Source organism: Pararge aegeria, chromosome 26 (assembly GCF_905163445.1).
Source record: "Pararge aegeria chromosome 26, ilParAegt1.1, whole genome shotgun sequence".
Classification (NCBI taxonomy): Eukaryota; Metazoa; Arthropoda; class Insecta; order Lepidoptera; family Nymphalidae; genus Pararge; species Pararge aegeria.
Genome location: NC_053205.1, coordinates 7832839 through 7845568, shown reverse-complemented (window position 1 = coordinate 7845568; position 12730 = coordinate 7832839). Strand labels below are relative to the sequence as shown.

The 12730-nt window shown below is 34.4% G+C and overlaps 1 protein-coding gene across 1 annotated transcript in view; it reads right to left on the bottom strand.

Annotated features, from left to right (window-relative positions):
• Positions 1-787: 787 nt before the first annotated feature.
• The window catches only part of LOC120635118 (metal transporter CNNM4-like), a 52293-nt gene continuing 40350 nt past the window's right edge, over positions 788-12730 (bottom strand). Inside the window, exons 11-17 of the mRNA XM_039906040.1 lie at positions 11858-11995; positions 8790-8932; positions 8388-8514; positions 7544-7673; positions 5589-5685; positions 4687-4755; positions 788-2938 (exon numbers count right to left, since the gene is read on the bottom strand). Coding sequence (XP_039761974.1) covers positions 2840-2938; positions 4687-4755; positions 5589-5685; positions 7544-7673; positions 8388-8514; positions 8790-8932; positions 11858-11995 — 803 coding nt within the window. The 3' untranslated portion in view covers positions 788-2839. The remainder of the gene's footprint in view (positions 2939-4686; positions 4756-5588; positions 5686-7543; positions 7674-8387; positions 8515-8789; positions 8933-11857; positions 11996-12730) is intronic.

Here is a 12730-nt window from a genome sequence, read left to right as displayed (position 1 = left end):
CTGGTGGACTACGGCTTTAAAACCCCCCCCCCCCCCCCCCCCTCATTGTGGGAGGATGGATGGATGGATATGATGACGGGATTATGGGCAAATACCCACGTTGGGTAAATGATGATTAAAGAAATAAAAAAAGCGAAAATTTGCACCATACATATTTATTTATAAAATATGACATTGTAAAACAGAGGTATATTATATTTAATAACGGTTTTAAATGATTATTTTGTACGACTAAGTTTACATTAATTTATAAAAATTTAATATCTCATAACAATTAGAAAAAGTATTCGAAATTAAATGTTTACGTTAAAAATTCTATATTTCGAACCAGTGGGTGTAATTACTTCTAGAAATATAAAGGCCTAGGCCTACAAATACAAAAAGCGAGCCAACTTACTAAGAACTAACTTCTGAACTCGTATTTACCCGTACACCCACCGGGTTAAGGTAGGATTAACCTAATATAAGTGTCGTTTAAGATGGTGGTACCTTAGGTGTACATAACATCTTACTGGTTCAAATTTAATTTTTACTTACGTACGGTATATTTAATTGATATCAAATTGTACGTTTTTGTTTGTTATATCGAAAATGTTAAAATCTACTACATTGTAAAAAATACATATTATAAGTTTACCATAAACGAAGCAATTTTTTTTTATATACACTTTATTTCATAAAGTGATTTAGGGTTGTCATATAAAAAAAAGATTCCTAATTCCTACTAGTTTGCAAAAAGGCAGTTTCTGGTCAGAATTGAGATTTAATTAAAACATCTCAGTTATAATTCTGTTATAAAAAAATGTATTGGTCAATATATTAAAATTACTTTGGATAAAAACAGCACCACTTTCGTTTAAACTTTTAGTAAGGCACACATTTGTAAAAGGCATATAGGTATAGACTTCATGACAAAAATTTAACAAAATCTACAAAAAATATCCTACTATAAAATGATAAAATAGTAAAAAAAAAAACAAATTTTTAAAATGCAAAACTACTTTCTTTAAAATATGTTCAACATTTTAATACAGTTTTCTATAAAAAGTACTCATATATCTGTTATTGGATGGAAGTATTTACGTAACACAAAAGCGTGCATAAATATGTGGAATTATTAACTTTATAGGAATATCTAACGTTTACAACAGTTATATAATAAAAGCACATTTTAATTTTTTAACAATACGTAAAATTTAGGCGACATTTTTCATGCAGAAATTTGGAAAAGATATTTATAGACGAAAATGTAGTATTTGTTACAATTTGGCTATATGATTGGCTTCAAAATATTTAAGGTGAAAGTTCGTTAAAATAGTTTAATTTTTTTTTATATTTAATAAAACACAGACAAATTTGTTCTCATTATTAACAAATAGTTAATTAAAGTTAATAAAAAAAAATGGAGCAAATTTAACAATCTTACTAACTGAATAAATTGCCAATAAAAATAAGACTTGTGATGAGTTTTTTCGAGATTTTTATGGATTAGTTATTTCGAAATGTCGCCATACTTTATTATTGTATAATAATAATAATTGCGAGCGAATTGCCATATATGATTTTAAATAAAAAAAAACACGAAATAAGTACTGTAGTTTCAACTAAAAACTATACTAAAGCTATACTTATATTGTTAACGCAACAAATGCCATATTAAATACTATTAAAATTACTACAAAAAAAATCTTATGTGGTATAGCGATTGTAACAAACTTATTAAATAAAGAAATAAACTGAAAAATCTACGTTAAAATTAAGCTTTCACCGCAAAATTGTCATAATGGTAGTATTTTTTGGAGCAGTTATTATTTTCTACCAATTCCTTCTCGACAGGACCTTGAATATTGTGACCTGCCTACAATCCGCCATTTTTTCTATTATTTTAAATTATATAGGACTGTATAAGACGATAAGTTCTGATCAAGAGTAAGATATATACTAAAGCTAGGCTAAGTTGTAAAGGCGGTGTCATTAATGAGTGGATAATATTACTTATATGGGATTGGACTGATCTGGCATAAAAACCCACCGCCATTTTGATTATTTTTCGAAATAACAATACCTAGTATTTAATGTACCGTCTCTCATCTTATAAACAGTAATAATATTAATCAAGCTTAAATCTGACGCGATAAGACTATTTTTCATGATTGTCGTTGTCTATCTTTTTTTTTATACACCTACCAGTTAACGCTTTATTGCAATATCATGTGATGGTAAGTGATGACGCAGTCTAAGGTGGTTGACCTGTTAGGGAGTATGGTAGTCATACCCCTAATTGGTTTCTACGCGACATCGCACCGGAACACTAATCGCTTCGCCGCACGTCTTTGTCGGTAGGGTGGTAACCAGCCACGGCCAAAGCCTCCCACCTGACCAGACGAGAGAAAATTCAGAAATTATTATATATATATATTCTCAAATAACCCAGGACCTTCTAATTAAACTTACAGCGCTCACAGTTGCACCAAAGAGGTCGTCAAAATCCCAAACCGGTAACTTACTATGTAGCTTTCTTCTTGCGCCGCGTGGTAAAATAGTCAAAATGGCGGCCGTTGCTATGCCAGCTTCGATACGAAAAAGCTCGAACCCCTTTTATTTTCTACTATAACTACAAATCTATCTTACGGGAATAAAAAAATACCTACCCAAATGGCGGACAGTAAGCTAACCTCCAAATTCAAATATTCGAAGCCTTTTTCACATATTTCCTGACGCTATAATTTCCTACTAATTAGGTTAGTAATTTTCTCGTATGGTATGATTTATTTGTCATATATTTGTTGTTTTACAGACAGTGTTGCCTGAACGTTACGGTTTTCTACTAATTTGGTAGTTAAGGGCTAAGCAGCTTTTCCTCTTCTGGATTGGAGTCTCCTTTGTCATATGCCTTGAACGTGGAGTTTGTTACAGGGCTCGCCGATGCGGGTAAAAGCTGGAAAACAAAATTAATAATTAAAAAAATAAGCATCTGGAACGGTGATAGCCCAGTGGGTAGGACTTCGACTTAACTTTCGGGGGGGCGAGTTCGAATCCCAGCACGCACCTCTAACTTTTTCTAAGATATGTGCGTTTTAAGCAATTTAAATATCACTTGCTTCCACGGTGTAGGAAAACATCGTGATGAAACCTGCATGCCTGAGAATTTTAAATAATGTTCTCATAGGTGTGTGGAATCCACCAATCTGCACTAGGCCAGCGTGGTGGACTACGGCCTTAACCCCTTCTCACTGTGGGAGATCCGGCAATGGTTTGATATAATAATAAATATAAATAAATAAATATACTACGACAATACACACATCGCCATCTAGCCCCAAAGTAAGCGTTGTTTGTGTTATGGGTACTAAGATAGCTGTTGAATATTTTTATGAATAATATACATAAATACTTATAATATACAGATAAACACTCACACTGAAAAACAATCATTTTCATCGCACAAACATTTTCCAGTTGTGGGAATCGAACCCACGGCCTAGGAGTCAGAAAGCAGAATCGCTGCCCACTGCGCCAGTCGGCCGTCAAAGTTATGCGCGTTTCTAAGTTACGTGCGTCTTAAGCAATTTAAATATCACTTGCTTCAACGGTGAAGGAAAACATCGTGAGGAAACCTGCATTTCTGAGAGATCCACATAATGTTTGGAATCCACCAATCCGTACTGGGCCAGCGTGGTGGACTAAGGCCTTAAACCCTTCTCATTGTGGGGGGAGACCCGTGCCCTGTAGTTGGCCGGTAATGGGTTGGTATGATGATGAAGCATCTAGGCACGTTGTTATGTCAAAATTTATTAGAACAGTTGATGTATGTCTAGGAATCTTCTTATTAGGCGTTACTTATCAAGACATTTCCTTGCTCGTCATTAGTAAAAGCGTGCATTAACAAGAATGGTAGCTTGGTAGGAATTGAAGTTGGTAGTTTTTTGATAATTGAAAACATATTATATATTATACCCACCAAATATGTAAACAAGATATCATTAATATCTTGTTTTAGGAACGTCCGATTCCTGAGAGCGTGAAATGGAAAATTACACAAATCAATGAAGCAAATTACAGTGCGGTTTTTTTAATTGCAATAATCGGCATGATGAAAGTAACAAAAAATCACTAAATTATTGTATTTATGTAATGATATATGAATCATTAATTATTAAAAACGTTAATTTATTTATATTCTAATTGAGATTGCTTTTCATTTTCAATAAATAAAACTGCAAGATCTAGCGATCCGCCAGGACAGTTGAAACGTCGAATTAAAAATTAAAAATTATGACGTCACTTATACCCAAACATAACTTTGCACCGTTTGAACTTCGAAAATCTAATTATCTTGTTATCAATACCAAATTCAATAATCTTTAAGTATGGAACAAGGAGTTAGTTTAACTATAATTTCACGTATATATATATATATATATATGTATAACGTCACGATTGCGGCCATGACACCCGGCGAGCGTTATCGCGTGAGATATTTTTTAAAACTATAATTCGCAATTTTTATGAACAAAACCTTGATTATTTCGTCAAAACGAAGACATTTTTTGATATAGTATGTATATATATATACTTCCGAACATCATAGGGCAGTTTTTTAAATAAATTTTTTGTTTTTTTAATTAGTCACCATGCTTATTGTTAATATTTTTTTTTTTTTATATAAATAAAGTTTTTTTTTACCTGTTTCAGCGGCGTTTTCGGTATGTGATTCTCAATTATGTCATCGAGTCTATCTCCCTCGCGGAGTAGCTGAAATAAAAATCGTAAATTAGCTCCTTACTATATAAACATGCAAATTAGAAAAAAAAACACCTTTTTTTGCCAGCATTCTGGTGAAATCACAAAAAAATATATATAACTTCTAAACCATAAACTTCATGGGGGTCATCGGAGTAGCCCAGGAGGTACACTAGCTCTGGGACAGCCTGTATACATTTAAGTGTTAGACTAAACTTGCGGGAAATATCACTACCAATATTATCAGTAATCAAAAAAATATATATTTTATCCCATAATTGTAATAGATAACTGAGAAAAACGTACTTTAAACTACCGTTCGAGGTAACATCGTCATTTGTGTGTATTTTTTTCAAATATTTTCTATATGGTTTTTTTAAAAGGAAATTGTTTACAATTCTACAATAAACTACCCATTGACATCTTGGAGATGTCTCTTAAAAAGTTCAAAGTTTGTATTGAACGTAAGCTTAAAGAAAAGTCCTATTATAATTTATAGTATAAAGGACCACGAAATCGATTGATAAAAAAGCTTGCCCTAATTTTTGCTCTAACCAGGTGGCTCTTCTGATAATTTTAAATGACAATGTGAGATGGTGATAACAAAAAAAATACACCCGGCTAACTTAGTTGTGGGTTTCTTAGACCATTACGTTTTTGAAACCCTCGTAACTTAACTTTTATGTTCACGAATATGGTTATCGCCATCATCTCACTATCGTGTACTTCTCATGTAATGTACGCATCAAAAGTGCCACCTATGGGCCTACTTGAATAAAGATATTTTTGACTTTGACTTTGCCCATAAAAGTTTTAGAGGTAAAGAAGCCTGTAAATATTGTTACCTTGTCAACTTCAGGCTCGATTTGCTCGTTGGTGCCGCCCTTATTCAGGACACCCTTTTCCATCAAGGTCGCTCGCTTCGCTGCCAGGTACATTGATCTGAGGAAGAATTTTGATGTAAAAAAAAAACCTGTGCAATTTATTCACACACGGCGGAAATGTAACTTCTGAAAAGTAGCCTACGAGAGATTGAGGTGGATGTAGAGTATCAGAACTATTCGATAAATGGTAAGGTTATTTAGTTTCCATGGTAACTGGAATAGGTAAAAAAATGTAAAATGTTTTCTATCTCACTCTGTCCTATATATTTATGTGTTTGTTTCTTTATCTAGATATTATTCGGTTTCCTTGGTAACTTGAATACGAAACAAAATGTGTAATGTATTCTATCTCATTCCCTCCCATACATGTGTCGTCTATAAATCTGTCTCTCTCTTGATCGTGAAGCATTGCGTTACATCGAGTTTAAAATCACAACGGTTCTAATTTCCCTTCAATAATTATTATAACGCAAAGCAATACAATATAACTCCGTAGTGCAGTGCGTGCGAGGTTTTTTTTCAACTTTAGTTTTTGGCATAATTTTAAAATGAATTTATCAAGGAGATGAAAATATTGGCACGAATAAAAATTCATCAACAATCAACACCCTTATACTAAAACTTTCTTATAAGCAGGCGCAAACACATGCATTAATCACATGTGTTCTATCTCATTCTCTCGTACGCGATCGGAGGTCCCGCTTTGTCTCGCTCACACTCATTTGCTTATACGGGGCTTTTATTTTACTGCTCTCTCTCATAGAAATTTGAATGTATTTAGCAGAGACAATCTAGATTATTTAATAATTTAGTATAGAGTATGGAGGGTAGAGGTAAGGAGAGTCATCTGTGTATATGAAAAAGTGTCGTCAAAATGTATTAAATTAGGATGGCGCCACATTTGCATCAGGGTAACTCTTAAAAGAAGCGCCAAATGTAAATATTGTTAAAGTAGGCTTGAAAAATAAACAAGGAAGTATGGAGATACAAGGAAGTAAGGTTATATTTACCACAATATTTTGTACAACGTAAGTTGTTGAAATTCTCAATAATTAACTACTTTAGTCGATAATGACATTAAATTTTTTAACTCGGCATACTTCAATTCATCTACGATTGCTACATTCATACCATACCCTGTGCATCCACCAGCGCCATTGTGGAGGATTTTTGAACTGTTATTTAGCGCAACAACTGGACACTTTTTCAACTTTTCTCCCATATAAGATGACTCTCCTTACCTCTACCCTCCATAGTATAGAGATCAAATGCCAGATTGCGAGTTGCAGTTAGTGAAGATGACCAGCGAGCGAATTGAAACAACTTCACGCGTGTTGTTATTTGTGTTACAATTAGTTGACACTTGACAGATTTATGATTATTGATTAGTAACTAGTTAGGAGTTTATTATTGTTTTTTTTGAGTTTAATAGTGCATTTTACTGGTTTGTTTTCTTATAAATTAAAGTAAATATTTTTAAATATGAGCTCAATTGTGTGCAAATTGTTTCTGTGGCGAAATCAAAAAATAATTGGCGATCAACACGTACATATTTTTAATTTCTTAAAAAAAAATACAGCTCTTTACTTCACCGAAACCTACGCCAGACTTGTGTATTTCTCATACTAAGCCCATAAAAGACATCCTAATGGATCTGTAGAACTCTGTTTGATGCTCCCATATGCAAATATAAAAAATATTATAAATTAAAAAAAAATCATAATTAGAGCTTTAAGTGACACAGAGTTTTTCGTTCTTTACCTAGACTGCGGGCGGAAATAACCTCGATACCGCCCCAAGAAAACCGTCCGAACAGCCTCTCATCTCATTTCTCTTTGACGAGACAAGAGAGGTTGGCTATATAACCGACGAAAAACGTCAGTTTTATAGCCAATATCGATTATCTTCACGCCTACCTCTTAATGGTGAGGTAGTAGACCTCTGCGATGGCCCTCACGGAATAGTCCGGTACGAAGGTGTGACGCAGCATGGTGTCCATGTTGAGGTTCTGTAGGGAACCGAGGGTCGATGGCGCTGGAGACTCCGCTGGAATAACACCAAATCATCATAAACAACCAACAATCATTTGACCCATGTACCCGCGATAAACTCGGGTTAGTGAGACACCTCTATAAGCGAGTATGAGATTGTGCTCCCTTGAACTCTCGCTGTATATTTTTATTGTAACGCTGTTGATTACGAATAAATGAATAAAAAAACGTATGTGCCGTCACGGGACGCCTGGCAGATGTGAAACATCGAAATTGTTTTACCTAATATCTTTAAACGAGCAATTCTTGTATATATATCATTGGAATCTCGGAATCGGCTCCAACGATTTTCATGAAATTTAGTATAACAGGGGTTTCGGGGGCGATAAATCGATCTAACTAGGATTGAGTTTTAGAAAATGTCATTTTATTCGTGTTTTCCGGTAATAACCGATTTGGTGCAGACGAAGTTGCACGGGTCAGTTAGATTGCAGATATTGCATAATGAAAACATAAAGCATTACAAATTTGTTCCACAAATAAAGATAAAAAAAATACAACCAAATGGATAACCACTCATTTTTGTAAGTCGGTTAATAATGACTATTTTATTACAAAATTAATATTCATTTTTATTGTTACATACGAAATGCGAAAATTCTATCATACAGCGTGGCCATGCGTCGCCACGGCCTGTCTCGCCACGCCAAAAATCAGGTTTACCCTCCGCCTATAGAGGTTTCACATCAATAATAATAATAAAACTTACCCAATCCAACGTTTTGCGTCAGCGCCTGAACTCCGAAGTACGTGAAGGGCCCAGCTTCGAAGACCAGGTTCTCGCGACCCACCGTCACTTCCACGCGCCCTTCCAGAATGAGCACGAAGTAGTCCACCTGAACGGGAAATATACATATATATATATATCCCTACTAATATTACAAATGTCAATGTAAGTTTGTTTGTTACGCTTTCACGCAAAAACTACTTGACCGATCCTCATGAAACTTTGTACACATATTCTTGTAAGTGTTAGAAGTAATATAGGATACTTTTTATCCCGAAGCTAGGTTCCTTTGGGAGAGGGGATGAAAGTGTTTGACGATTTGACCTGAGCGCTTTTCGACACATGGATGGATAACCACTCCTTTTTGGCGCGGTTTGAACGTACCGGCTTTCCCTCCTGGAAGACGTATCTCTTGGGGTCGTTCTTGTCCTTATCTGCGCGGTCCTTTATGTGCTGGATGACGTCCTGTTTCAGCAGGCGACGGAGCACCGTCTCCGATATCATGTCCGCGCGGAACGGGTCCACGCCTGGTAATACAAGAAAATCATCAGATATGCAGATTATATAAGCAATATCATATGTAAAAAAAAAAGTGTGCGTACACGCGTGAGAAGTTATACCCCTTTGCCGTAACAAGATAAAAATCTTTTCAAAAATTTTATCCCTCTCCTTATTCTACATTTGTAGGAAAAGGTATTTAATATATTGAAAGTTTTATTATATCGCATTATCAGTTAGGTAGTTATTTTGTTAAATATAGTTTATTTGAAAAAAAAAAAAAATTATCCCTCGCCTTATTCTACGTTTGTAGGAAAAGGCACTTAATACATTGAAAGTTTTATTATAACGCATTATCAGTTAGTAATTTGGTTAAATATAGTTTATTTGAAAAAAATCTATATATGTAAAGACATGGATAAAATAAACATAAATAAATTTGGAATACTAATAGACTCATTATCGAACAACAAACATTAAAAATAGAGATTTTATTACAATTGAATCAATTAAATCTCAGAAATGAGCCCGCCGACTTTGACAGTTGAAAGTGTACACTGTCAAAACTTATAGGTAACTTCAGGGTGTCGGTTTGTTGACGGTGCGCGCGCATCGTAAAAATTTACTCTAATCATTTTACCCTTACGCGCCAAAAGAAGTATAACTTCAAAAGTATCTGGAAATTCGTCCAAAATTCTAATATTAAGGTCATTACGATCGTCACTCAGGCATCCCCTGACCAGTGGCGTGCATTGCATATATGCAAATAAGCAGTGCATACCCTACCCTCAGGGTCTTAAAGAGCCTTCAGATAGGACCATTAAAGTTTTGTAATTAAAAAAACACTAAGAAAAAAATATATGAAAGCGCCATCTAGTAATGAGCGGCCAAACTTCTAGGTCAATTGTCGCTAGACAGGCGACAGCGCAACCAGCGAGCGCGAGGCGTATAGCGCACAAAATGAAATCTTCTACTTCGTATTTTAATATCTAACGGTAAATGCTAAACATTTACCTTTTAAAACACGTAAAAATACCTATATTATTATTTAAATCTCATGTTATCGATTGCAGGGTAAATCAATTATTATAAATCACTCGACATATGACGCCATCTACTGCTGCATAGAAATATCAAATAAAATAATCACGCCCAAAGAAAGAATCGTTCCGCTAGATGTGTGCGTGCAAGTTAGTAGTGTGTGTCGTGTAATGTTATAATCGTGCGCTTGTACTTACAAGATTAGCATCGGTCTTGTGTGAACAGTTTCATTCATAAATTCTCTAAGTGTAGGTGTCTATAAGCACTGCTTACGGAAGTGGATAATCAATTGCGTGTTTGATTTTTTTATGAATAAAATGATTTGCTTGGTTTGTAATTGTTGTATACTGCCATTATTCTTTTTTAGAAATAAAAATATCATTAACAAGTGTAAATACCTTACAGTGTCTTTTAAGAAAATTAAGGAACTAATATTATCAAATTAGTCTTTCGTTTTAAAAATGAGTTATGAAATCAAACGCTGTCTTAATTATGACGAATGAATAGTTTACGTTTTTCAGGAATCATTGGAAAGTGAGAAAGTTAACAATAAATATTGTTTTTATTTATTGTTTACATATCAAAGTAAAATAGCGTTCTAACCTATACTTACAAAAAAATTAAAAACATATTTTGACTAATTTCGATTGCAATGTTTCATTGGCATATTCAATCGCCATTATTGTTTACCTTCGAACAATGCTCAATGGCGTTGGTGATAAATAAACGGTTCAAGTGCATAAATTCAGTAACTTATAAAAGTTTGAGTGATAGTTTAATGTGTTATGGTTAATTTATAGTTTATTCATTCATTTTATAATGAAAGCATATTCGTGCGGCCTTTGTTTGGGTTCAATGTGCCTGGAAAAAGTACTTAGAGAAAACTTTAATTTCTATCCCTATATCGTAAAATTAGAAATCATTCGCAAAGGAAGGTGTGTACCAATGTTACAAATATCCCAAAAAAAAGGTGATAAAGTAACACGTATGTTTAATAATAAATATTACGAAAACTATTCTTGGCTTAGCGGCTTTGTACACACCAATCGATTATTTTGCTTTCATTTTGTTTTATTGTCCAATATACGTAAAGTGTGGAATGATAGAGGATATTGTGATCTTAATAATTTTCATAAAGACGCTAAAAACATGATATGTTGGAAAAAAATATTATCATCATCAGTGTGCTTAGAAAATGCTGCCGAATGGTGTGTCATAATTTTGTGACGTAAATCAGGGTATGTACTTTTATTCAATTAGCAGTAGATAGACGATAGTATTAAATCAATCAAAGATATACCTAACTTTCGTAAAGTAGTTTGATTATAAACCGACATATCTAAAATCATGTTTGTGTTGAACACCTTGTGCATACCCTGGGTCCAAGGGCTATGCACGCCACTGCCCCTGACATAGTATTTTTTGAACATTGGCAAAAATTGCACCAGATTCCGAACCGAAAATAATATAAAATAGTTGAATTTGACTTGTAATTTAATTTATTCTAATTTTAATTAATAATTTTTGATTATAATTAATTATTAATTTTATTTTAATCTCTCAATATTGTATATGGGTAACCCGACCTGAAATAAAATGGTTTTACTTATTTTAAAGTCTACTTTGTATACTCATTGAGAGTATCGGCGCGCAAGCAGACCAGACCCAGTCTACCGCAGGTGTCTCCCCACTAGTAGTTGCGTTCGAACGCAGCTATTGGGAGCTGCGTTCTATCGATCGCCCTAGCGATTTTTTTTTATATAGAAACCTGATTTAGATTGAAAAGAATTGCCTATAATCACCACATACAGCTCTACTACTACATGGTCGTCCGTCCACACCGGCAACCGCGCCCTTCAGACTGGAACCGTGCGTGAAAACGTGCTGAAAGTTGCCAAGAAAGAATTACTCACTGGTGCTTAGGAACTGGAAGGTGGCGAGGATCAGTTGCGGGGAGACGTGTACCCGCTGGTGCTGGTGACCAGCGAATGCAGCGATGTCGTGCAGCTTGTTCATCGGCCGTAGAAGACGCTTCTTGGTGCGGTTATCGCCTGGAAAGCAAGAAGTGATGTTAGTGCTGTATCTGATTGCTTTCAGTAAAAACTATGGCAATAGTTTACTCAAAAACTATAAGCGTTTCGGTTTCACAGATGAGTCTCAGAGACAGTAAATAATGTACCTCTTAAGCCTCTGAAGTATTATATCGGTTTTCATTTACGGATTTATTTTTAATATTCTAAGTGAGATTGGTGTTTATTTTCAATAAATAAATATCTACAATATCTAGCGGGACAGGAGAAAGCCGCTTGAAATTCGAAAATCTCTTGTTATTTGTGTATATCAAGTATTTTGTGATATCCAACTATTTTTAACTCTTTATTTGTACACCACTATGAAGTTAGAAAAAAAAAACAATAGAAATACAAAGACAGAAGTAGAATACAAAAGGCGGCCTTATCGCTTAGTAGCGATCTCTGCCAGGCAACCTTTGGATTAGGAGATGAGCGAGAGCGGACAGGTGGGCTGTCTGAGCAACTATCAGTTGTTCAGAAGTATTTTTATCGTATTATATCAATAAAACATCAGTCATCATTACTAATCTGTCGCTCGCTTAGATTCTTCAATGCAAATTAACGCGTATTATTTATTCTTGTTTCCTCAATGGAGAAATCTTAATTTTGAAGATGAAGTTTTCCTATTTTTACCAGTTGGCTCAGAATCAATGTTAGTAACCTAAGTAATGAGTTAATTTAGATTTCAAACAAAATATTCATTAAATAGATGCC